Genomic DNA, 26,950 nt, shown 5'->3' with positions numbered 1-26,950 from the left:
TGCTGGCATCCCATAAGAGCACTGATTCAAGTCCCGATTGCTCCACTTCTGATCCAGCTCTCTGCTATGGCCTGGGAAAACAGAAGATGGGCCAAGTACTTGGGTCACTGCACCACATGGGAGACCCAAAAGAAGCTCCTGGTTCCTGGCTTTAGATCGGTGCAGCTCCAGCTATTGCAGCCATCTGGGGAGTGAACCAGCAGAGAGAAGATCTCGCTCTCTCTTACACTCTCTCATTCTCTCTCTCTCTCTCTCTCTCAGCCTCAGCCTCAGCCTCTCAGGAACTCGGCCTTTCAAATAAATAAATAAATCTTTAAAAAAAAAAAAAGCACCTGGTTCAAAAAGGAAGAGAAAAAATTACTACTTATAGTTATGTGACTGCTTATGTAAGAAATCCCAAAGAATCTCCAAAAATGTTTCTAAATCTAACACATCATTTTATTAAGGTCATATATTACAAAATCAACAAAAATCTGTTAAATTTTTAAAACAATGTAATTTACAAACTAATGCAATATATAAAATAAAACCTTTAAGCTAATGGTTAAAAAAGCATGAATGAGAAATTTTTTAAAAGACTTAAATATCCTAGGCACATACAACCTATCTAACTTGAGCCATGAACACACAGAAAACCTAAACAGACCAATAACCAAGACAGAACTCGAATCAGTAATAAAGACCCTCCCAACAAAGAAAAGCCCAGGACCTAAGGCTTCACCGCTGAATTCTATCAAACATTTAAAGAACTAACTCCAATTCTTCTCAAGCTATTAAAAACAATCAAAAAGGAGGGAATCCTCCAAAATTCTTCCTTTGAAGCCATATCACCTTAATTCCTAAACCTAAAAATGATACAACAGAGAAAAAGAACTATAGACCAATCTCTCTGATGAACACAGATGCAAAAATCCTCAACAAAATACTAGTCAGTCAAATCCAACAATACATCAGAAAGATCATCCACCCAGAACAAGTGGGATTTATTCCTGGTATGCAGAGATGGTTCAACATGTGCAAATCAATCACTGTGATACATCACAGTAACAAACTGAAGAACAAAAACCATATGATTATCTCAATAGATGCAGAGAAAGCACTTGACAAAATACAACACCCCTTCATAACGAAAACTTTAAACAAACTGGGAATAGAAGGAACATTTCTCAAAACAACCAAGGCAATTTGTGACAAACCCACGGCTAGCACCCTAATGAATGAGGGAAAGTTGGAAGCAACGCCACTGAGATCCAAAACCAGACAAGGGTGCCCACTCTCACCACTGCTTTTCAATATAGTCCTGGAAGTTCTAGCCAGAGCCATTAGATAAGAAAAAGAAGTCAAAGGCATACAAATCAGTAAGGAGGAAGTCAAACTATTCTTATTTACATGTGACATGATCCCATACTAGGGGACCCAAAAGACTACACTAACAGACTATTGGAATTCATAGAAGAGTTTGGATATGTAGCAGGATATAAAATCAACACACAAAAATCAATAGCCTTTGTATATGCAGATAATGCCACAGCTGAGAAAGAGGTTCTAAGATCAACCCCATCCACAGTAGCTTCCAAAAAATCAAATACCTTAGAATAAACTGATCAATATCATCAAATGTCCAAAAGCAATTTACAGACTCAATGCAATACCAATCAAAATACTAAAAACATTCTTCTCAGATATAGAAAAAATTATGTTGAAATTCACATGAAAACAAGGAGACCCTGATAGCTAAAGCAATCTTTACACAACAAAAACAAAGCCGGAGGCATCATGATACCAGATTTCAAGACATACCAAAGGGCAGTTATAATCAAAACAGCCTGGTACTGGTACAAAAACAGATGGATAGACCAAACAGTATAGAAACATCCTGGAAAAAAAAAAGAAAGAAAAAGAAAAAGAAACACCTGAAATCAATCCAAGCATCTACAACTTATCCAACAAAGGAGCTAAAATCAACCCCTGGAGCAAGAAAAGTCTCTTCAACAAATGGTGCTGGGAAAACTGGATTTTCACAAGCAGAATCATGAAACAAGACCTTCACCTGACACATTTCATCAAAACCCACTCAAAATGGATTAAAGACCTAAATCATAACTCAGTATCATCCAATTGTTAGAGTAAGAGAAACCCTACAAGACATCAGAACAAAGAGTTCTTAGAAAGACCCCAGAGGCATAGGCAATCAAAGCCAAAATTCACAAATGGGATTACATCAAATTGAGAAGCTTCTGTACTACAAAATAGGAAAGTGAAGAGCCAATTGATAGACTGGGAGAAATTATTAGCAAGCCTTGTAACTGATAAAGGATTAATAACCAGAATATATAAAGTGATCAAGAATTTCAACAACAAAACAACCCTGTTAAGAAATGGGCAAAGGACCTAAACAGACATTTTTCAAAAGAGGAAATCCAAATGGCCAACAGACACATAAAAAAATGCTCAGGATCACTAGCTGTCAGGTAAATGCATATCAAAACCACAAAGAGGTTTCACCTCACCCCCACTAGATTGACTTTCATAAAGAAATCAAAGAAACAAATGCTAGCGAGCATGTGGAGAAAAACGTACCCTAATCCACTGCTGGTGGGAATGCAAACTGGTAAAACCACTATGGAAGACAGTTTGGAGATACCTCAGAAATCTGAATATAGTCCTACCATACGACCCAGCCATCCCACTCCTGGGAATCTACCCAAGGGAAATGAAATCAACATAGGAAATGGCATATTAAAGAACTATCTGTACCCCCATGTTTATCGCAGCTCAATTCACAATAGCAAAGACATGGAATCAACTGAAATTCCCATCAACTGGAGACTAAAGAAATTATGAGATATGTACACCAAAGAATATTACACAGCAGTAAAAAAAGAAAAAAAAAAAAGTCCAGTCATTTGCAAGAAAATGGATGAAGCTGGAAAGCATCATACTTAGTAAAACAAGCTAGTCCCAAAGGGACAAATTCTGTATGTTCTCCCTGACTTGTGATAACAGAGAACCATAAAGATAACATGCAGAAATGAAATGGACACTTTGAGAAGCAATGATTTAGAACAGCCCTCCTTTCAACTATTCAACATGCACAAATCAATCACTGTGATACATCACAGTGACAAACTGAAGAATAAGAATCATACGATTATCTCAATAGATGCAGAGAAATTACTTGACAAAATATAACACCCCTTCATGATGAAAACTTTAAGCTTCTATATTTTTGCTTAAAAAAAAAAAAGATAAAGATTTATTTATTTATTTGAAAGAGTTACACAGAGAGAAGAGAGGCAGAGAGAGAGGTCTTCCACCTGATGGTTCACTCCCCAACTGGCTGCAACAGCTGGAGCTGTGCCAATCCAAACCCAGGAATCTGGGTCTCCCACATGGATGCAGGGGTCCAAGGTCTTGGGCCATCTTCTAGTGCTTTCCCAGGCCATAGCAGAGAGCTGGATCGGAAGTGGAGCAGCTGGGTCTTGAACCGTCATCCATATGGGATGCTGGCACTTTCAGGCCAAGGCGTTAACCCACTGCGCCACAGTGCTGGCCCTTGTTTATCTTTTCCTTTATAATACTTTCCTTATCTTTTTCTCCTTCATATGAGTCATTGTATGCTATACTTAACATAGAGTTAATCATATATACGTACAAAGTTAAATGAAAATAGATCTCAGTAAAGAAAAAGAGTAAGAATAAGAAAGGGAAGAGAAGGGGGGGGTGGGAGGGCAGGCACAGAGGCACAAATTACCAAGATCCTAAAGTTGTAATTGTGAAATGTATGAGGTTTTCAACTGCAAAGCAATATAGTCCTACATAAATTCCTATGGACTTACTTCTAAGGGTACAGCTTAACAACTAGCCTTAAGCTGGCTGATAAAAATAGCAGCTTAAGTGTTATAAAGATCAAACGGATAGCAGTAAGTGGTAAAGTGACCACATATATAGTATCAAGTGTTAAAGTGATTATATAAATAGGACTGGAAATAATAATAGAATTAAAAAGGAGTGAAGGCTCCAATATTGGAAGCAGTCCATACAGCAGACTCATAGAATGACAATCGCTTTAAGTAGCAGTCTGTCCTCAAAATCAACCCTAAAGGCATTCCAGTCTGGCTGGGAAGCCCAGGAGGAGCATTTCAGGCATGGAAAGCCAATACACTCTGAGAAAAAAAGGTCTTACATAAAGGAACCCAGTGGGTGAGAACCCAGTGGAAAGAAATGGCCACCAAAGAAGAATGCACTTTTCTCTGAAGGAAGAAGAGTCCATTTTGCTTATGGCATTGTCAAGCCAGTGGATCCAAAAGGCTTCCATAACCAAAGCAGCTCATGTCAAGAGCCCATAGGTGATCACTGATGTCATACTTAAGAATGTTAATTGTTAAATAAACAACAAGAGACACTGTGCACTAACTTCCCATGCAGGACCTCTGACCCCAGAGGGTTGTATCATGAGACTTAATAGTAAAACTTGCTCTCAAGAATCACTTCCATTTAGTTTATTAAATGGAGAATAAAACCATATCTCTTAAGTTAAAGTTATGTCTAAGAGCTCAAAGAGATGTACCATTCTTGGGTTCTTCTTCAAAAACAATTAAGTTTCTAAAAGGAAGGAAGGGGAAGGAAGGAAGCGAAAGAGGAAGGGGAAAAAAATAAAAGTGAAATCACCTTCAAGAAGCATTAACACAGAGCAGCCCTTGTCTCAGCTGTTTGTGAACAGGTCTCTAGTTTTTTTTTATTCCATTCTTTTTCTTTCTTTTTCTTTCTCAGACTAAACAGGAGAGGGAGGAGGAAGAGGGGAGGGTAGATACAGTGGGAAGAATTACTATGTTCCTAATGTTATGAGATACATACGAACAAACAAAAAAAGACCTAAATAAATGGAGACACATATGTTCATGGAAGACTTCATACTGCTCTGTATTTTCATCAAGTATGTTTTTATTGAAGATTTTATTTATTGAACACAGTGCTCATTAGCAAAGCAAGTTTCAGAGAAGGGAGATAACTAAAAAAATAATTTAAGAACAAGGCTGGGCCGGTGCTGCGGCTCAGCAGGCTAATCCTCCGCCTTGTGGCGCCGGCACACCAGGTTCTAGTCCCGGTCGGGGCGCCGGATTCTGTCCCGGTTGCCCCTCTTCCAGGCCAGCTCTCTGCTGTGGCCAGGGAGTGCAGTGAAGGATGGCCCAAGTCCTTGGACCCTGCACCCATGGGAGACCAGGAGAAGCACCTGGCTCCTGCCATCGGATCAGCGTGGTGCGCTGGCCACAGCGCGCCAGCCGCGGCGGCTATTGGAGGGTGAACCAACGGCAAAGGAAGACCTTTCTCTCTGTCTTTCTCTCTCACTGTCCACTCTGCCTGTCAATAAATAAATAAATAAATAAATAAGCAAACAAGGCTGACTATAAAAAGTAACAACAGTTCATTTAAAAATAAAAAAATGTTTCAGAGAAAATGCTAGAGGACAAAATCATAGTAAGGATACTGTGCAAAGGAATGCCACTGTTTCAGTTACATTCAGGGTTACAACAGACAATCTAAAAATAACAAAATCATCAATATTACTACAACATTCTAGTGAGAGGTCTGGCCAAGTATCCCAGGTATCACTAGCCTACTTTCAAAAGGTTGCCATTTAGGGCCAGCATTGTGGCATAGCAGGTAAAGTTTCTGCCTGCGATGCCTGCATTTCATGTTAGCACTGGTTTGAGTACTGGTTTCTTCACTTCCGATCCAGCTCCCTGCTAATGGCCTGGGAAAAGCAGTGGAAGATGGCCCAAGTACCTGTTCCCCGCCACCTACATGGGAACCTCAGATAAACCTCCTGGCTTCTGCCTGGCACAGCCTTGCGTGTGGAAGCCATCTGGAGAGTGAACCAGCAGACAGAAGACCTCTCTAGATCTCTGTCTGTTCTTCTAACTATGCCTTTCAAATAAGATAAAATAAAAATCTTTAAAAAGAGTCACCTAGGTAATACCAAATCCAGCTTGCACTCATTAAGCTCTCTCAGAATTACTGAAACTTTGGAAGTAACAAACTGAAATATTTTGGTATCTGTTAACTTCTTTCCTCAATACCTGCTTTCTCAATGTCTCTCTTACAAATTCGAACTACCACCAGCCCCCAAGCATTCACTCTACACGTCTACAAAAGTCAGTGGGTCCCGTACATTCTCTAATGTATTTGATTTTTATTACCTTAACAGTTACCTAATAATTGCTTAACTTAATCGATGTATTTGTATCTTTCCTCTAACAGTTAAAATACATATCACATCCTTTTCAACCTGAAACTCTTGCTTTCACTTTCACGACACTTTTCTTGATTTTCTCCTTTTTACTTTAATCATGGTTGAGTATAGATGTCACTAACCTATGTAACCACCACATCTGAACACACCTGCATCAAACAGCACTGTAATTTTTTTTCCCTCTGCAACAAAACTGTCCATTTCTCCAAGAAAAGGATAACAACTTTTAACTTTGTAATACCAGTAACAAGGCAAGTACCTAATATATCACTAGTAATTAAATAGTTCAGGAGGTACACAATAAAAATTAGAGGTCAGATTCTATAATCCTAATTTTACAAACTGACTGCTTTTTAGGTGAATTTCACTTCACAAGGAAAAATTCAAACACAACCTTCAAAACTTACCTAGCCACTGTTGCTGTGGTATTTCACACCAGTATTTTCTCACTGAAAGAATGTCTTTCAGTAGTATATTGCTACAATCAGCTGCATAAACGCCACCATTAGATGAATCTTTCACTGTTTCCATGATATAATTCAAAAGTTCTTGACATTTTAACCTGGGTGCTCCTATTTAAAAATAAACAAATTAATTAAAACACATAATCTTGACAAAAATAAATTAAATACACTTTGAATGGCAGCTATTTAAAAAATTTGTTATGAGAAATTACTATTAACTAACTTCTTTCTCACAGAGCATGGATTAGCAAACTTGCCAATAAGCAAAATTCATCCATTTGACTGTTTTCATAAAAAAATTTATTGGAATAAGTCACATTCATTTACTTATAGTCTGTGCCTACTTTTTCAATGAAACAGCAAAGGCGAATCTCAGCTGATCCATTTCCAATCTAGCTCCTGGCTAATCAGCATGGGAAGGCAATGGATGATGGCCTGAGTGCCTGGGTCCCTGACACCCATGTGGGAAACCATGATGGAACTCCTGGCTTTTGCATGGCTCAGAACTGACTGCTGCAACCATTTGGGGTGTGAACTAGCAAAGAAATCTCTCTGCTTCTCTTTCAAGCAAATAAATAAATAAATACTGGGAGGAATAAAACCAGCAGAGTAACTGAGGGTATATGGCCCATAAAGTAAAAAACATTCACTATATAGCACCTTTACAGAAAGCATACCAATCCTGTAGGATATATAGCAAAAACAATCATTCTTCTATCTTTAGTAATTCATAATTTCTTTTTGTTTTTAAAGATTTATTTATTTGAAAGTCAGAGTTACACAGAGAAAGGGAGAGACAGACAAAATTACTTCCATCAGCTGGCTCACTCCCAAGATGGCTCCAACAGCCATTTTTCCCAAGCCATTAGCAGGGAGCTGGAATACAGCGCAGCAGCTGAGACTCGAACTGGTGCCCACACGGGGTGCCAGCATCGCAGGCAGTGGCTTCATTGACTACACCACAGTGCAAGCCCCAGTAATTCCTAATTTCTAAAATAAGAGCTGAAATGATCCAAAGCTTCTTGGCACTATATGGAGGATGAATTTAATAAAACATAAGCTTACAAGGAGGATATTTAGCTTGAAAAGCAAAATTATTTCAGTCTTATAATGGTATTTATGGCACACAAACATATGGCTGTTTTTAATAGCATAGTATTTAATAGAAATTTAAAATTCGGCATCAATATATTTTCTTAAAGGTATCAAAATTAAAAATAATTTACTTTCAGCCAATCACAGATATTACAGCTGAAATATATTTCAATATGATTTAATCTTAATACTGAAAAGTTTGGGGCCAGCACTGTGGTGTAGTGGGCTAAGCCACTCCCTGCGGCACCAGCATCCCATATGGGAGCCAGTTCATATCCTGATGCTCCTCTTCCAATCCAGTTCTCTGCTATGGCCTGGGAAAGCAGTTAGGAGATGGCCCAGGTGCTTGGGACCCTGCACCCAGGTGGGAGACCTGGAAGAAGCTCCTGGCTCCTGGCTTTGGATCAGTCCAGCTCCACCGCTGTGGCCATTTGGGGAGTGAACCGGTAGATAGAAGATCTTTCTCTGTCTCTCCCTCTCTCGGTCTGTAACGCTACTCCTCAAGTCAATAAATAAATCTTAAAAAAAAAAAAAAAAAAAAAAAAAAGAACTTTGTCCAAAAAGCTAAAAAAACAAAACAAAACAAAACAAAACTCAATATATTTATTGTTTCAACCTATAAGCAGGGCACAACTCACTGGGTCTAACTGAAAATATTTCAGATTAAGGTTTTCTGATGATATCAGACTATGGTAAATACACATTAATTTCATTACAAAATTATTTTGACTAATGACATAATTTTAGACATCTAGCTAGTAATAAAATGCACAACCATGTAATACTATACTATAAGACCCTGTGCATCTCTCTCTCAATCCTCTTCTATTTTTTTTCTTTTTTGACAGGCAGAGTGGACAGTGAGAGAGAGAGACAGAGAGAAAGGTCTTCCTTTGCCGTTGGTTCACCCTCCAATGGCCGCCGCACCGCGCTGATTCAAAGGCAGGAGCCAGGTGTTTATTCTGGTCTCCCACAGGGTGCAGGGCCCAAGGACTTGGGCCATCCTCCACTGCACTCCCTGGCCACAGCAGAGAGCTGGCCTGGAAGAGGAGCAACCGGGACAGAATCCGGAGCCCCAACTGGGACTAGAACCTGGTGTGCCGGCACTGCAAGGAGGAGGATTAGCCTAGTGAGCCATGGCGCCGGCCACAATCCTCTTCTATAACCTCTGTTGTATTATCAGATCCCTAAGAAAAAAATCTTTATATCCCCACATATATGCACCAGCTGGTCATAATGCTCAGAAAACACTTTAATATTAGGATAAAATCATATTTTTCTATGTTCTTCATCCAAATGTATTTCCTTACTCTGCTAATATTGCAAAGTATGCCAAGATTTATACTGAGCTTTTTTTCCCCCTAAAAACTTTGTTTTTAAAGAACAGCTAAGTTACCTGGGAAGACTTTTAGGAACCTAATGGAACTAAACATTTCTCACAGCTGAATTCTCTAATCACAGGTCTATGAAAACTGTGCAGTAGACAAAGCCTAACAGAATGGAATGAACAATATTTGCTTACTTGTTATTTCCCAGTTGCCATTCACCACCACCCCCCTTTTTTTCCTAATTGCTGTTTATTTCATCATAGTTCAGATACCATATCCAACAAGTCTGGCAAAGTCTTGACTTTGGCAAAGTCATTTAAATCTCCATCAATCCTCCAATCATTGGAAAATAACAGTTTACTAAGTCAGATGATAGTACCTTTATGGTTTTGCCCCAAGATTAGAGATTTAAGTTACAAAGTCAAACTTAAATGGAAGCCTTAAATTTCCAACTATTGAAATGATCTTCCATTGATAATTTTACCTACTCTTTTTTTTTTTTTTTAAGATTTATTTATTTATTTATTTGAAAGTCAGAGTTTCAGAGAGAGAGAGAGAGAGTCTTCCATCCAATGGTTCACTCCCCAACTGGCTACGATGGCCGGAGCTGCACCGATCTGAAGCCAGGAGCCAGGAACTTCTTACAGGTCTCCCATGCAGATGTAGGGGCCCAAGGACTTGGGCCATCTTCTACTGCTTTCCCAGGCCATAACAGAGAGCTGGATTGGAAGTGGAGCAGCCGGGTCTTGAACCGGCACCCATATGGAATGCTGGTGCTTCAGGCCATGGGGTTAACCCACTGTGACACAGCGCCGGCCCCTACCTACTCTTTCTTGCAATCCAATATATAGACACTGATTGCTAATTTGGATTCCTTTACTATTTGTCCCGTTGAAGAGTTTTTTAAACTGCAAAATTATAAGCTACAAACTTTTCTGGTAGTCTACAAAATTGGCCCATCTTTCCCTTCACTCACTCACTATATATTAAGTTCACAATGTTACCACCAAGAATACAGTATTTTTCTGGATGCAAGGTGACCACACAGGGCAAATTCAAGTGCTGAATATTCAGTGCAGCTTTCTGCTAATCTGACAATGGCTTGCAGTTAATCAAAGAAACTAGCTTCTCACATAAGGTGGAAAATTCATTACCCCCTGTTGTACAGACTCGTCTCATACCACCATTCTGAAATATCATTCATTAACAATCTACATGCTTCTAAGAAATGTCTCTGGGGCTGGCGTTGTGGCATAGCGGGTAAAGCTGCCGCCTGCAGTGCCGGCATCCCATGTGGGCGCTGGTTTGAGTCCTGGGTGCTCCATTTCCTATCCAGCTCTCTGCTATGGCCTGGGAAAGCAGTACAAGATGGCCCAAATCCTTGGGCCCCTGCACCCACGTGGAAGACCTGGAAGAAGCTCCTGGCTCCTGGCTCCTGGCTCCGGATCAGTGCAGCTTCGGCCGTTGTGGCCAACTGGGGAGTGAGCCAGCAGATGGAAGACCTCCCCCGCCATATGTAATTATCAAATAAATAATCTTTTTTAAAAAAAGAAAGGAATGTCGCTAACATTTGAGTTTTCCTGATATTTAAACGAACATTGGTATTATAAAGCCACATCCTTATCTGTAAAGAATATACAGTGTGAGCCCAGGAGTTACTTAAAAACATTTCCACTTCTAGCTTTTCAGTGCTGTATAAAGCCCATTCCTTACAAAAGCTTACTAGATGCTACATTTATTTACATTTAAAAATATCGACTCTTCAAAAAGGTTTATTCATCTCAGAAAAAGAGAATGCAGAGAAATACTTTGGCTATTTCCCAATATCTCCAAGGATGTCACACTAAGAAATCAAAGCATGTCAATGGAAGTCATATTTAAAATGTAATTAGGATTTTTTTTTGCATACTCTTAGGAGGTAGATGCAGTAAGAAGGGAACATAGGCTTTGAATATTCTTTCTGGTGTCAAAGGGGGAAAGAGGGACATGTGTTTGGCTCAGCGTTACAATGCCACTTAGGATACTTGCATACCACATTGGAGTCCCTTGGTTATAGTCCCAGCTCTGCTTCCAATACAGCTTCCTACTAATGCACACCTTGGGAGACAACAGGTGATGGCTCCAGTACTTGGGTCCTGCTACCCACATGCAATACCCAGAATGAGTTTCAGGCTCCAGGCCTTGGCATGGGTCAGTTTTGGCTGTTGCATTCAGAGAAATAACCAGAAGATGGAAAAACTCTTTCTGCCTTTCAAAAAAAAAAATTTGGAAACAAAGTTTCAAAAGTTACAGTCATTAAAACAGTACTTCTGAGAGCTGGCAGTGTGGCGCAGCAAGTTAAGCTGCTGTTTATGACAGCATCTCATACAAGAACCAGTTCAATCCCTGGCTGCTCAAATCTATTTCGGCTCCCTGTTAATGCACCTGGGAAAACAGAGGAGGATGGCCCAAGTACTTGAGCCCTGCCACTCATGCGGGAGCCATGAATGGAGTTCTAAGCTTCTGGTTTCAGACTGGCCCTGTCTGTTGTGGCCATTTGGGGAGTGAACCAGAAGGAAGATCCCCCTCTCTCTCTCCTAACTCTGCCTTTCAAGTCAAATTAATCTTTAGAAAAAAAAAAAAAACAAAAAACAAAAACCAAAAAACAAAAAAAAAAAAACAACCCACTAGATGGGATCAGGCATATGACACAGTAGTTAAGATGCCACTTGGGTACCTGTATCCCATATCATAGTACCAGGTTTTCAGTCCTGAATCTGTCCCTAATTCCAGCTTCCTGCTAACATGCAAGCTGGGATGCAGCAGGTGATGGTTCAAGTACTTAGGTCCCTGACATTCATGTGACACCTAGATTAAGACCCAGGTCACCAGATTTGGCCTGGTGATTGCAGGCATTTGGAGAGTGAAGCAGCTGATGGGACATAGCTTTCCTTTTTCTGCCTTTCAAACAAATAAAACAATTTTAAATAATTATAAGAAACAGAAATTAGAGTTAGCAGCCTTGACTCACCATTTTTATCATATTCAGATCACTCATGTAACAGTAACTAATTAGGCCACTTATGTATGATACATAATTTCACTTACTTTTATTTGCACACTTGATGAAGTACTTGACCAAACTACTGATTTCTTGCATCTTTTTTTGCCTGGATGCTTGTGTTGAGGCCGATACATTTGGTTTTGCTGTTCTCAGACATTCTGTTTCTTTCTGAATATATTTCTGTAAAAATCTTCAAATAAACAAAATGAAATTTCAGAAAATGCTTAAATTATTAAAATAGTTTCAAAACATTCTTCATGCTATCACAAAGAGCATCTTTAAGCCATCCATACACTTGAATTCAATGTATCATTAGATGCAACAATTAAATCTTTTTAAAGACCTAACTCTGTAATACCAATATAAAGTCTACAAAGGTCCTAACCTGTATCCTTCATGATTTTGTACTGCTTTACTGTCTGCTTTCTCATTTTATCATTAGAAGCTACAATGCTAGTAAGGATTCTCAATTCTCTCTTCAAGTTTTTTGTTATTTTGTTAATGATATTTCTAGCATTTAAATGAATCCCAACTAGAATATATTCATAACCTGAGAGAAGTGACAGGTGCCTATCTGACCTACCCTATAGTTTATACAAAATATGAGTATTCATCTTTAGGTAATAAATGACTTTGTGGTATTTAAAATAAACTAAGTAATCAAAGGAAAAGCACGTCTATTTTTCATGTCAAATGTATTCAAATCTGTAATTATTCAACTATCAAATCAGAACTTAAAAAGGATCGTGTTCTAAACAAAGACAAGTAAAACTCCCATTTCTTTGTGACTGCAAATATTTATATTTAACTAATATTTCTAGTATTCTACATTAACTAGATAATTGATTTTCTTTCTTAAAGCTTACAACTTGTTTCTACTCATAAATGGACTTCATGGTTAAAAACTTTATGTTGATTTTTAAAAATACATCATGGCTGTTTGCCAATCCTGTTGAGCAATCAATTTTGTCTTTTAGTTGACATAACTGTTTTTCAATTGCAATCATATGGAAGTATTCTAAACTTTTTTACATGTTTTATTATAATTTAACATATGGCAGTTATGATCTTAGCAATATTTAAAGATGCCAAACGTAATTAGATATTTATAACTTATTTTTTCTAATTTGAAATAGCCTTTTGAACTTAATTGATATGATGTGAATTCTCTATCTTGAGATATTTCAAACACATTTTATTAATCAAATGATTTAAAATTTTAAACATTCTATACAAATATCCTTTAAAAATTATGCTTTGGATGATTAAGTGCCAATTTCATATACAAAGCACAAAATGACATTCAGGGTGCAGAGATAAACAGAAATACACAAAAACAGTAATATCACAACCGAAATAAAAATTAAAGAGCAAATAAGGACAGTAAAAAAAAATTAGGATAAAATACCTAAAAACAGCATCCCAATTTAAATATTTTCCTTGTTTCGAATCTGAATGCCGATCTAACTGTTGAACTGTTTCTGGATCCCGAATCAAGCGTTTAAATTTCTCAACTTCTTTCTAAAAATGAAAAAAATGAATATAATGGGCTAACAGTCACACACTTGTTTCAAATAAAGATTAAATTTAAAGTAAAGATTAAATAGGTAATTTATCACCCTTCGTTCTGTAGCTCTATCATGTTCAAGATGACGGCAGCAAATAAGCAGATCATTAAGTGCTAGACTCATGGCTCAGAGTTCCAGAACACACATTATTATCTGTAAAATACATACATATAAAAATTATTTTACATTTTGGTATTAGTATATAGTTATACCTAACAGTACAATAACAGGTACACTGTGACAAAAGGCATAATAACTTTTCTTAACATTTCAATGTTTAATATGAAGTTTAGAATATATTTGTTTCAACACAAAAAGGTTTTTTTTTCTGGCACAAGGATAAAAACACAAGTATAATTTGCTTTACTACACTGGGACCTAAGAAACATGACACTTAAATTGAGACAGAGATGAATAGAAAAGAGCCAGAAAAAAAATAAGGCAAAGACCACTTGATAGCTTAATGTTTACAATGAACTATTTAAAAGGACGTTTGCAGGGCCGGTGCTGTGGCACAACGGGTTAAAGCTCCAGCCGGCAGCTCCTGGCTCCTGGCTTTGGACCAGCTCAGCTTCGGCTGTTGCAGCCATTTGGGGAGTAAACCAGCAGATGGAAGACCTCTGCCTCCACCTCTCTGTAACTCTTTCAAATAAATTTTCTTTTAACAAAAAGGATCTTTGCATGAAGGCATTATGACACAGCAAGTAAAGCCATCACCAGGATGACAGAATCCTATAAGGGTGCCGGTTTGGGTCCTGGCTGCTCCACTTCCGATCCATCTCCTTGATAATGGTCTGGGAAAAGCAGAAGATAGCCCAAGTACTTGGGCCCCTGCTAACCAATGGGAGACCAGGAAGATACACCTGGCTTCAGTCTTGCCCAGCCCCAGCCGTTGAGTCCAACTTGGGAGTGAACCAGCATATCGAAGACATCTACCTCTCCCTTTCTAATTCTTTGAAATAAATAATCTTAAGAAAAAACTTTGACTTGTCATTTTGCTCTGCCAAAATGATATGTAGGAAATTATCAGAGTTAGTAAGCCTTGCCCAGCACTTACATCTCAACTAGCATTATGGTTCAAATTAGGATGGAAATTATATTCCTGGTTTAAAAGGAAATTATTTCCTATCGTGATGTCCCTTGTAAATACAAAGGTCAACTTTATGATACCATTCTTTGATTACATTGCAGTAGCTCTCCTTCTTTTAGGTTTTTTAATATAGTCAAATCTTCTTTTAATATAATCTTTAAAAAATTTTCCCAACAGCATTCTGCTTTACTGCTTCTGCCTAACCCTTTACACAAAGCAGCTTCATTTTGTTATATGTATGTACATTATACACACACACACACAAACATCTCAAAAAATGGCAGGGTAGGGGATATGCATATTGAACAATGGTTACATCGGTACTTGGGATGGCAGCATCCCATATCAGAGTACCAGGTTGGAGTCTCAGCTGCTCTGCTTCTGATCCAGCTTCCTGCTAATGCACATGCACCATGGGAGACAACAGGCAATCATCCCTGTAATCTACGTGGAAGATCCAGATTCAGTTCCAGGCCTCCTCCTGGCTGTTGCAGGCACCTGGGGAATGAACCAGCTGATGTAGGTTCTCTGTCTCCCTATCTGACTTTCAAATAAAATTTTAAAAAAATTAAAAGTTGGGGGGGCCAGTGCTGTGGCGTAGCAGGTAAAGCCGCCACCTGCAGTGCCAGCATCCCATATGGGTGATGGTTCGAGTCCTGGCTGCTCTAAATCCAATCCAGTTCTCTGCTATGGCCTGGCAAAGCAGTAGAATATGTCCCAAGTCCTTGGGCCCCTGCACCCACATGGGAGACCCGGAGAAAGCTCCTGGCTTTCGGATCGGTGCAGCTCTGGCCGTTGTGGCTAATTGGGGAATGAACCAGTGGATGGAAGACCTCTCTCTCTGCCTCTCCTTCTCTCTGTGTGTAACTCTTTCAAAATAAATAAATAAATCTTTATAAAAAAAAGTTGGAGAAAGTTCTCCTCCCATTTATTCATCTGAATCTACTCAATCTTTCAAGATCAAGTATGTTTATCTGCCCCTACACAATCTTATGCAATCTCAAAACTGGGAGAAACTGAGACCATGCTCCATTTCCCTACAAAGGTAGAAATCCCTCCTACAAAATTACCCTACTTAAAACACTCAGTGCGTGCAAAGTTCCCCCAAAAGACTGCCCAACTGATTGGTAGACAGTTGTAATTCTCTTCTCCATTTGTACTCATTGGTTCTTCTGAACTGTTACCACTTTTCCAACTTCCACTTCATTCTACTGTAGATAACAGGTTTTTATGTACATGATAGTCTTCTTCACTTGTCTGCATCATTCTTGAGGACAAGGACCCGTTTTTTATTTTTCCATTCCTTTAAGTTTTATTTAGGAATTTTCCTATTTCTGAGATTAAAGTTCCTTTGACTGAGTCAATTTGGAAAATGAAACTGGTGTTCTAACCAATGAAAATAACAGCAATATCCAAAGAACCTTAAGGGTAGGCAACTTAATTTCCAAATATACAAAGATGCAATATAAGAAAAAAAATGCACATTTACTGAACATGTGACACTTCCACTAACAGGAAGCCCTAAATCTGCCTTTATTATTTCAAGCTATGGCTTTTCCAAATTTACTCTTCTCTCTAGTTTCTTAAATATTGATTATTTTAAAGGAAACAAAATAGTTCAGTACTATCAAAATACACAGAAGATAGGGTCGGCGCCGTGGCTCACTTGACTAATCCTCTGCCTGCAGCGCTGGCACCCCGGTTCTAGTCCTGGTTGGGGCGCCGGGTACTACTCCCAGTTGCTCCTCTTCCAGTCCAGCTCTCTGCTGTGGCCCAGGAGGGCAGTGGAGGATGGCCCAAGTGCTTGGGCCCTGCACTAGCATGGGAGACCAGAAGGAAGTACCCAGCTCCTGGTTTCGGATTGGCGCAGTGCTGGCCGGAGCGACCATTAGAAGAGTGAACCAACGGAAGGAAGACCTTTCTCTCTGTCTCTCTCTCTGTCTGGCAAAAAATAAAAAATGAAAAAAATAAATAAATAAACAGAAGATATTCATTCATTGATACAAACAATATTTACTATGTACTACTGTGCTCAAGGTACTATATCAGGGACAGCTAGACAAATCAATGAAACATATAAATCCTGCTTTCATGAAATTCTACCTAGAGGTAGAAAATAAACAAACTGATAAATCAATGCATAATTCCAAAATGTGATGTATACTGTTAAAAACCAAATTCTTAAAACTGAAGGATATTAGGGGCCGGCGCTTTGGGGCAGTAGGTTAAAGCCCTGGCCTGAAGCACTGGCATCCCATATGGGCACAGGTTCTAATCCCAGCTGCTCCTCTTCCGAACCAGCTCTCTGCTATGGCCTGGGATAGCAGTAGAAGATGGCCCAGGTCCTTGGGCCCCTGTACCCAACGTGGGAGACCCAGAAGAGGCTCCTGGCTTTGGATGGGTGCTGCTCCGGCCGTTGTGGCCATCTGGGGAGTGAACCAGCAGATAGAAGACCTCTCTCTCTCTCTGTGTAACTCTTTCAAATTAAAAAAAAAAAAAAACTGAAGAATACGAAGAATACTCTGAAATAAAAGTTTTTGGAGCAATTACAGAAACTAGCCAGAAAAAAGGAGTGGTCTAGAAGCTCCTGTAACCACCAGCAGAGAGCTGTCTGAAAGGTTTTTTTGCTGGATCTAAAAAACCAAAATATTTTATACTCAAAGTTTGGGAAAAAGAAAGTATAAACTGTTTATAATGAGCCTATATAGAGAAGAGTGGCAGTACAACTAAAAGGCAGGAAGGCAGTCTCTAAGTATTTAGCTATTCCTAATCAGTTGGGATTGCCTTGATGGCCTTGGAGTTAAAATTTCAACATGCATTCAGGACATCGAGCAGTTTTTTTTTGTTTTGATTGGCCAAAACTGGTAGCTGACTAACTTCTCTCTCCTCTCCACTCTCTAGCTGTGTAATTAAATTTAGGACATCTTAGAATACTTGCTTTCATCTTTGCCTCAAAGAAAGCAATACTTAAACAATAATAGAAAGAAACTAATACTTAAACAATAATAGAAAAAACCAGTAGAGAGGACCATTTTAGATAAATTATAAGGAAACATCTCAAAGGAAGGTATAAAAAGAAAGTCAAGATCTGAATAAACCAGTGCCAATCATATAAAGAGCTGAAGAACTGACATTTGAGGGAAGTAATCTTGCACAACGCCAGGGCACTAAGATGGAAAAGAGTATGTTAGGTTGGAGGAGGTGGAGACGAGCCAGTCAGAGTAAAAGTATCACCAGATAAAGACAAACCCCACTTATACATTAATCCAGACTACCTACGATTCATTCATATTCCACAGAAACAACACAAATTTCCTAAATAACAGGCTCTGCACCGGCGCATTCAATATTCGTTGTTATTAACCAGCTTAATCCCTTTGCAGAACGTTGACAATGATGCCCATTCCATCCTCCTAGAAATAACTTTGTCCTTGGCATGCAATTCTTGGCTCTGTAGTCAATGTGTATTAATCCAGCCAGAGCAAGTTAGCTCATGTGTCCAAACCTTAATGATAAAAACAATACTAGCATCTACCCCAAAAACTTGCTGTAAGCATGCAGGTGCATGTTTAGCAAAGCACCTGGAACACAGCCAGTCACCACGTTACCAGTTATCAGAATGAATTCCCTTCCTTTATGATTGCTCCATAAGTCTCTTTCGATATTTCTTCCCTTCCCACTTCAAGCAGCATCCTTATCTCCTTGGTCTCATTCATTCCTGTGACCTAAACATACTGAAAACTCCCCGAACCTATTTCTTTCAATACTAGATCTCACCCCTGATCTTCAAGAACCTTCTACCATGTGCCTTTTACAGGTAAGTTTCTTTCTGTTTGGAAAGTTCCTATTATCCCCTAAGGCAGTTTAGATACTGCAAGGGCTCCCGGCAAACTGAATTGTTTCTTCCAGGCCGAGTTTCCACAGGACCTGTAACTGCTCTTCTAGAATATTATCCACCTTGCAGTGTAGTTAATTATCTGCACCTGGGAAAACAGCTCTGCAGGGCTCACCACAGGGAAGGATTACCTCACGTAATTTTCCAAGGAAGATGTCAAACAGCTGGCAGAATTCGAACTCGGTAATGTGATTCCAGAACCTACATTCTTAACCACGAGGCTATAGTTAAAATCTCACTAAATGCTCGCTAACTAAAAGTACCAATTATGACACGAGGTTAAAAAAAAAAAAAAGGTAACTACTCCAATCGCCTAGTTGAATCTGAACCCTAAGGGCACGGGAGAAGCAGACGCGGAGAAAGGAGCACTCAATTCAGAAGACTTAAAAGGAAGTTCAAGGATAACGCCGCAGGGGGCTCGGAGGGAGTGCGGTGAGTAGCCGCAGCAGCAGCGAGAATAACGAGGGAGAGAGCGCTCACGGGCCGCTCTGAAAGAGCGCGTGGGATTAGGAGTCGGGGGAAAAGGACAGACTGGGTCCAATACGACTCAGTTCTGTAAATACACAAGTCACTGCGTGGCTCCGCACCCCTACCGCTAGACTCTGACGGCCCAGGCAGTGCCGGCGGCGGCTTGCAGCACGGATCCCCCAGCTCCTCTCGCCACCTCCGGTTGCCACAGCTTCCACACTCCGTTATCCCCGCAGCTTTCCCCGCTTCCGGTTCAAACGCCGCGTGAACTCGCAGCGTCCTCTCGGAAGAAAGCACTAACAGGCCACAGAGCACACTCTGCTCATGCGCACAAGTATCACGCGCTTTCCGTCGCCCAACACTGCGCACCCCCAAAACATTCTGCTCGTCTGCGGAAACGCGCCTGCGCGCTGCCCACCAATGGCTAGCGACTCTGTGTCAGTCGCCCGCCCTCTGGCTGCGGCTCCGGCGCTCGCACCCCGCCCCTTCACGCTCTCCGGCCCCACCCCTCCAACTCTGAGGGCGGAAGTGACGGCAGTTCCAAGGAGAACGGAGGCGGGTTTCATTTCGGCGCCTTTCTTTCTCTGGCGGAAGCCATTGGCTGCCGTGGAGCGAAAGAGGCGGGACAAATTGCCGCGGGTTCAGTGCCGCCACTGGAACCGGGAGATGCGGCGTAGGAGCTGTCGCTGTGTTTCTCTGTACCTGCGTCTCGTCTCTTATTGTGGTTCGTTCTGCGGCGTCGATCATGCTGTTACCCTCGGACGTTGCCCGGCTAGTATTGGGTAAGCGCGGACGCTGGCGGGAGGGTTACTGGGCCAGGCAGAGAAGGAGGGAAGGCGCTTCGGAGCTAAAGCCTTTCTCTTGGTGGGGCAGCCTTGGGGTTTTGCTTCCCCGCTTGCAAGTTCGGACTGGCTGTGATTTTCCGTCGCTCGCTGGCCCTGGTCGCGTACGCCTCGTTGTGTGTGGATGCTCTCCTGCTCGGGCTGTTTGTCTAGGGGAGAGCCGGAGAGAAGCTCGGAGGGCAACACCTGAGGCCCGGATTCGGAGGGAAAGTCAGGCCTGCACACTTCACTGGGACCCCTGAAAGAGAGTTGTCTACGTGACGGGGCGGACTTCGTCGTCTTCAACCTTGCGCGTACTTTCCCTTGTCAGAGCTGAGACCAAAATAGGACAAATAAGGACTTCCCGGCCACCCAGCTTTGTAGAAAGACCTTCGTGACGTCTTTCTCATAACCCTTAGAACTCCGGATTTGGGACGAGTGGGGGTGGTCCTCCTCCTCCATCCTCCCGGCAGGACGTCCTCCCGTGTAGAGGGTTGAAATGCCAATTGCAAATTTGAAAGCAGCTGCAATTCCTATTGCTTTGATGAGCGAACAGTTACGGAAGGGAAGTGCCTTCCAGCTGAACGTTTTCTCGCCCTAGTTAGCTTTTCCTCCATTTGTGCCACTTGTCTGTCAGGGTGTATTGTCTGTGTGGGAGACGGTTTTTTTGTTATTGTTTGTCCCTTCAAAGAATAAAGAAGATTGTACTGCTAGCAACGAGAGCCACTTAAGTTCAAAAACGGGGCCAATGATTTAGATACCTGACATCTCTAAAAGTAAATGGTATACATCTGTGATCATCGTCCCGTACTGTCCACAACCAGTACTACCATTATTTTATTGTTTGGAAACCTCATTTGTCTTCTTTAAAAGTACTCCACCCTGTGGCCTAAAAATGGTGTTTGTGTAGGGCTCTTGATAAGAATATTTTGCAGGAAACATTAGGCGGAAATGGTTCCACCATCCACTTTTGGGAAAACGAATGATTGAAGTTTAATATTTTGTTAATGTTTGGTTAATCTTTGCTCACGTTATCAGAATTGAATATCAACACAACCTGCATCTATATCTGATGTTTATTAAAATTTGGCTATCTTGTAACTGTTAAATTTTTTAGGCTTATATGTAAGTTGCAAGAAGTAGGCTTTCACAGTATAGGTTCACATGCTTTGTTATTTCCTCCATGCATCTCATTTAAGAAGTTTGAGTGTTAGCCATTTGGTAATCCAGTTGAGTTTCAGTAATCATAGTCAAACGTTTCTCACTCTCAGCACTATTGACCTTTTGAGCTGGATAATTCTTGTCATGGTGAGTTGTAGTGTACTCAAACATTGTGGGGTATTTAGCAGCATTCCTGGCCTCCGTGCCCTAGAGGCCAGTAAGATGTCCCCCTGCCCACTTGAGAGAAGTGTCTGTGTATATTAATAGTGTGCCCAATGGGAGGCAGATCACCCCCAGTTAAAAAAGACTTAAGAGAGCAGTATGATTTTTTTTTTTAGTTGTGATAATACCCATCCAACTTGTGGGTATTCTTTCTCCAGAAACCAGCTGCTCTGTTTGACTTCCTACTTGTCTTTTAATGGATAAGAATTCCAGAATCATTGTTTTCTTATCCTAAAATTTTTTGTTGTTCTATTTTCACTGCCAAGGATTCTACCAATTTGTCTTCCATGATTTCTCTTACAGAGTTTTGTCATGGCTTCCCATAACAACAATTTTATTATTTGCTTATTACCCTATCATCATTCCCTCCCCATCTTCAGCCCCTCTCCTTTTGTTGGCCTCTTCAAAATGTATTTGCAGAAAAATTTGGGTGCCTAATGAGTTCCAAATACTGAGCCAGTGACTAAGCAGAAAGGAGTATTTTGTGTGTGTGTGTGTGTGTGTTCAGATCAATTAGATTGGGGTTTTTTTTTTTACTGTTAAATACATACCGCTCAAACACTTTCCTGGACCCCAACTTCACATTCTAAGACGATTTCACACTTTCAGAAGTCACACTGAATCAAATTACTGTGAATTTTATTTGATTGCTCTACTTGTCTACCTACTTTTCACTGTGCAGCACACTGCACTCACATTGAAGCAACCCTTGCTGCTCAGCTGCAGCTACCATCTGGCCTTACTGGAATTTTAAAAAATATTGTACAGGACAAAATACTTCGAAGTAGTATTTTGTCTCTGACCCACTAGTTTAGTATTCATCATTATGTCCAAGTACTCCAGAATTGATCTTGCCTGCCTCTCCTGCTTGATTTATCATCTTAATATTTGCCTTCTGCTCTAGGCATACCAGTCTACTTGATATTTCTCCAAATATTTTTATGTGGTCTCCTTCTTGTCATCCTAATACATTTATATTCAAGATTCAGATTAAACATGATCTGAAACCTCTTCCATCAAGTGTAGCTAGTACTTTTCCTTAACTCCCTTTTGTGGCTATTTAGTTTTTAGCTTTTTTTTTTTTTTTTTTTTGTAAAATATACATAACCAAATTTACCACTTTTGCCATTTTTAAACAGTTTTGTGGCATTAAGTACACTCACATTATTCTACAACCATCACCACTATCTAGCTTTAGGATTTTCCATCTTCCCAAACTGAAACTAACATCTTGTACTATTCAGTATTCTTAATCTTGGATTGATGGAAAAGCTTCACGAGTTGTATCTAAAAGGTTTATGTGCAGAAGGGGACAATTTTTATGGGTGAAGGAGCCAGGATTTTCTCCTTTTTTCTAAATAGGTTTGCCACTCTCTGAGTCAGGAAAAAAACACAATCTGAGTGTTTGACATGGATGGATTTAATGAGGTAACTGGTTATACTGGTGATGGAAAAGCTAGGAAGCCGGACAGGCAGCTCAGAGGTTGGCATCAGCTGGAAGCTGCCACAGAAGGATGAGGAGAGATGCAGTAGTGGGAACAACTGTGTAGAAGATGAGCAGACTTGTGTGATGAGGGAGCATAGTCCTGGGGGCGCATCTGTCAAGGCAGAGTGGGTTTGGGAAGGGAAAAAACTGTGGCCTCTTCCTCTTGCCTTCCAACTTCCCACTAGTACTTCCTTCTCATTTACAGCAAGAAGCCTGCTGACATGGGAGGCTGGGAAACATGACCTTAATGGATTCAGACTTCCTGTCGTACAGTATGTAGGAGGCCAAGGGTGAAGAACGAGTTTGAGCACGAATAGGACCAGGACTGGCACTTCTATATCACTAAGTAGATATTTCATAAACGTTTACAAAAGTGCAACTGTGATCATGACAGTCCCTTCAATAGTATGTGTACGCATTGCTGACATTTACTAAAGCTTTTCATAGTGCTTAACTAATCTGCCTTTGCTGTTATGTCTCCAGCTGTTGCTTGATACACCTTGTGCTACATCCAGTTAGGTATGTTCCCAAGTGTGTTCTGCATATGTGGTTTCCATCCCCTTCTTTGGGATTTCCAACCACTTTAGTAGGACTCTCCTCCTCCTCCTTGAAACATTGCATAATTTCTGCCAGCCCTAGTAGTAATTTTTCTTGCACCTATCTTTGCTTAAAGTCAGTCACTCTTATCACTTGGTTTGCATTGCACTCATTTGTTTATCTTAGGACTTCTAGAAGATCATGATTTCTTTATGGACAGAGAGCTTGTCTCTGTTACTTGTGGATCGAGTAATACGAAGCACTGTAAGTTAATTCTTTCTGAGAGTTACTTTTTTTTTTTTTTAGTTACATTTTTCAAGGACATTAAACTACTCATTTCTAGGAAACTAGAAGAATTTATGAAATATTTTTCCTATCACTTGTTTCAGGCTGCTCTCTTTTTTACTTTCTACAAATAGGATGAAGGGAACTCAGATCCCTGGCATAGCAATTCCTAACTTTTTTTTTTTAAGATTTTATTTATTTGTTTGATAGGTAGAATTACAGACAATGAGAGAGACAGAGAGAAAGGTCTTCCTTCCGTTGGTTCACTCCCCTAAATGGCCGCAACGACCAGGGCTGTACTGATCTGAAGCCAGGAGCCAGGTGCTTCTTCCTGGTCTCCCATGCGGGTGCAGGGGCCCTGCTTTCCCAGACCACAGCAAAGAGCTGGATTGGAAGAGGAGTAACGGGGACAGAATCTGGCGCCCATGTGGGATGCTGGCACCGCAGGCGGAGGATTAACCTAGTGCGCCACGGCGCTGGCCCTAGCAATTCCTAACATTTAAATACCTGCAATAATAGTTGTTTCAGTTGTTTGCCCCTTCATCCATTTTGCTACACATTACTACCTCCAATTTAAAGCACATTAAAGACAGTATTAAGTAGGAGAAACTTCAGTCATACTTTCTTAATCTGTTCTAGGAGTGGTAAACCTATTCAGCCGAGGGATATTTATGACATCATTTGTGGGCCATACAAAATCATTAAAAATGAACCTGATGTAGATCTATTAAATTTCGAGTTCCATATGCAATTGGCATTAGTAGGGCCAGACCAAGTGACTGTATAGGCCTCATATGATCCACCAGCCATATGTCCCCAACCCCCAATCTGTTCAGACACTTTTGTCATTAAGTTTACACAAAAGATGTAGTCCTTTTGTCCTGCCATTTTTAAGATTAAAAGAAGAGAGGCCGGCGCCACGGCTCAACAGGCTAATCCTCCGCCTAGCGGCGCCGGCACACCGGGTTCTAGTCCCGGTTGGGGCGCCGGATTCTGTCCCGGTTGCCCCTCTTCCAGGCCAGCTCTCTGCTGTGGCCCGGGAGTGCAGTGGAGGATGGCCCAAGTGCTTGGGCCCTGCACCCCATGGGAGACCAGGAGAAGCACCTGGCTCCTGTCATCGGATCAGCGCGGTGTGCTGGCCGCGGCGGCCATTGGAGGGTGAACCAACGGCAAAGGAAGACCTTTCTCTCTCTCTCTCTCTCTCTCTCTCACTGTCCACTCTGCCTGTCAAAAAAAAAAAAAAAAAGATTAAAAGAAGAGAAATGATAACTAGGATTAAAGAATAATCATTTGTATTATGAAACAGCAGATGATTGCTGTCTAGTTTGTATTTTCATTTTAACATTTGAGATTCAGAATAATTTGTATCTAGGGTGAGCCTTGTGGTACAATGGTCTGAGCTGCCTCTTGAGACACTCATGTGCCATATTTGAGTGCTGGCTACTCTGCATCCAAGGGAGCTCTATGCATATGTGCTTGGGAAGCAGCAGAAGATGGCTTAAATATTTGATTACCTGCCACACATGTGGGAGACTCTCATAGAGTTCCTGGCTCCTGGGTTTGGCCTGGCCTAACCCCAACTAGTGCAGCCTTTTGGGGAGTGAACCAGCAGATGGAAGATAACTGCTTGTGCTTGCTCTCACTCTTCTTTTATCTATGTGTGTGTGTGTACATGTGTGTCTCTCCCTTTCTGTCACCCTGCCTTTCAAATAAACAGTAAGTCTTCCTTAAAAAAAATAGAATAGTTGGTACGTAAAATTTTCGCTATCACTTGATTGAAAATAAGGTGCTTAATGATAAGCGTTTTGTATAAATAGCTTGTTAATCATAGCTGTAATCATCAATTATGTAAAACCAGTCTGTTTACTACATTATTTTGGAACTTCTAGGACAAAAGAAAAGCAATGTGCATCAAATGTAATCTAAAATGAGAACTCAAAGGGCAGGTGTTTGGCACAGTGGTTAAGCTGCCCCTTGAGACACTTGGATCCCTTATTGAAAGGATTAGTTGAAATCCTTGCTCTGCGTCAGGTTCCAGATGAAATGAGAGTGCAATGGGTTAAACCAATGCCTGTGGACACCAGCATATCATGTAAGCACCAGTTCAAGTGCTGGCTGCTTGACTTCAGAGCCAGCAGCCTAATACATTTGGGACAGCAGGAAGATGGCCCCAGTACTTGGGCCCCTGCCATTCATGCGGAAGGCCAGGATGGAGTTCTAGGCGTCTGACTTGGGCCTGGCCCAGCCCTGATGCCACAATGGCATTTGTTGAATGAATCAGAATATGGAAGTGCTCTCTGTAACTCTGCCTTTCGAAATAAATAACTTTTTTTTAATTTATTATTTTATTTTTTAATTTTTTTGACAGGCAGAGTGGACAGAGAGAGACAGAGAAAGGTCTTCCTTTGCCGTTGGTTCACCCTCCAATGGCCACCCTTAAACAATCTTTAGGAATATTTTGCCTGATTCTCCCTCCACATAAAATGTTAATGTCCTGATTATCTGTTTAAATGTTGTATGTGTTTCTGTGATTTATGCATGAAGGGTATGAGATTTTCCTTCATTTCTCCCTCTCCCAAAACAAATTTTCACACTTTTTTGAGAATGCATGGTCTAGGCCAGGGAAAGCAAATTTACTTTGAGGAATTAGATTTCACAATACCACCTGTTGGAATTCCTAGATGACTGGACACATTTTGGATGATTGGTACATTTAGAATTCTCAACCGTAAAAAAAACTGAGTTATTTGATCCTGAATCATATGAAGAAAAACCTCCAGTTGCCTGAATTCCAGGATAATTCTAGTGGTTTGTACATGTTTTAAATTTCTGTGTCCACAAATACTGTTTGCAGCTGACTCACTCATTCCGAATAATGCTTGTATGAAAAAGAAAGCCAACCATGATAAAAAAATGCCTTTTTTTTCAACTGGCCATAGTTTTCACAAACAAAAAGAAAATAACCTATTCTTAATCTGATTTCATATCCGTGGTGTAATCTTTAATCCTGTGAATATTGAAATAGTTGTATCTGAAATAAAATGTTTCCTAAAGTTTCCAAATGTTTTCTCATACTGCAAAGCCATAGTGTCTTTGCATTTTGATTTATGTATTTGTTTCTCCTTCAAGAGACTGGAAAACTGATTCAGCAGCTACAAGTAGAAAGTGGTCAGTTGATTTACATATCAGTTAAGGCATTGACTAAAGTAAGATGACTGTTTCCTTACCTTTTTC

At 40.5% G+C, this 26,950-nt stretch overlaps 2 protein-coding genes across 23 annotated transcripts in view; one reads left to right on the top strand and one right to left on the bottom strand.

Annotated features, from left to right (window-relative positions):
- The window catches only part of ATM (ATM serine/threonine kinase), a 154,433-nt gene extending 134,836 nt beyond the window's left edge, over positions 1–19,597 (bottom strand). For 7 of the 20 annotated variants that reach the window (XR_016234450.1, XR_016234452.1, XM_089333534.1 and 4 more), the window contains exons 1-5: positions 19,330–19,582; positions 13,803–13,904; positions 13,592–13,704; positions 12,228–12,373; positions 6,661–6,825 (exon numbers count right to left, since the gene is read on the bottom strand). Coding sequence is in view for 12 of the 20 variants with exons in the window: in XM_089333534.1 (XP_089189660.1) it covers positions 6,661–6,825; positions 12,228–12,373; positions 13,592–13,704; positions 13,803–13,874 (496 nt within the window). In the remaining 8 variants the exon portion in view is untranslated. Of the gene's footprint in view, positions 1–6,660; positions 6,826–12,227; positions 12,374–13,591; positions 13,705–13,802; positions 13,905–16,507; positions 16,783–18,867 lie in introns of those variants that run through there. The other 13 variants (XM_089333535.1, XM_051819893.3, XM_089333538.1 and 10 more) reach the window with 9 other exon arrangements.
- Positions 19,598–19,746: 149 nt separating this feature from the next.
- Positions 19,747–26,950, top strand: part of NPAT (nuclear protein, coactivator of histone transcription) — a 49,371-nt gene continuing 42,167 nt past the window's right edge. Inside the window, exons 1-2 of one of the 3 annotated variants that reach the window (XM_089333587.1) lie at positions 19,848–19,986; positions 23,100–23,240. Coding sequence is in view for 1 of the 3 variants with exons in the window: in XM_008261842.5 (XP_008260064.5) it covers positions 19,950–19,986 (37 nt within the window). In the remaining 2 variants the exon portion in view is untranslated. Of the gene's footprint in view, positions 19,987–23,099; positions 23,241–26,950 lie in introns of all 3 variants that reach the window. The other 2 variants (XM_008261842.5, XM_051849722.3) reach the window with 2 other exon arrangements.

Source organism: Oryctolagus cuniculus, chromosome 1 (genome assembly GCF_051225735.1).
Source record: "Oryctolagus cuniculus isolate XC-2025 breed Fujian yellow rabbit chromosome 1, ASM5122573v1, whole genome shotgun sequence".
NCBI lineage: Eukaryota > Metazoa > Chordata > Mammalia > Lagomorpha > Leporidae > Oryctolagus > Oryctolagus cuniculus.
Note: the sequence above shows the minus strand (reverse complement) of the source record. Positions and strands in the feature narration are given on the sequence as shown.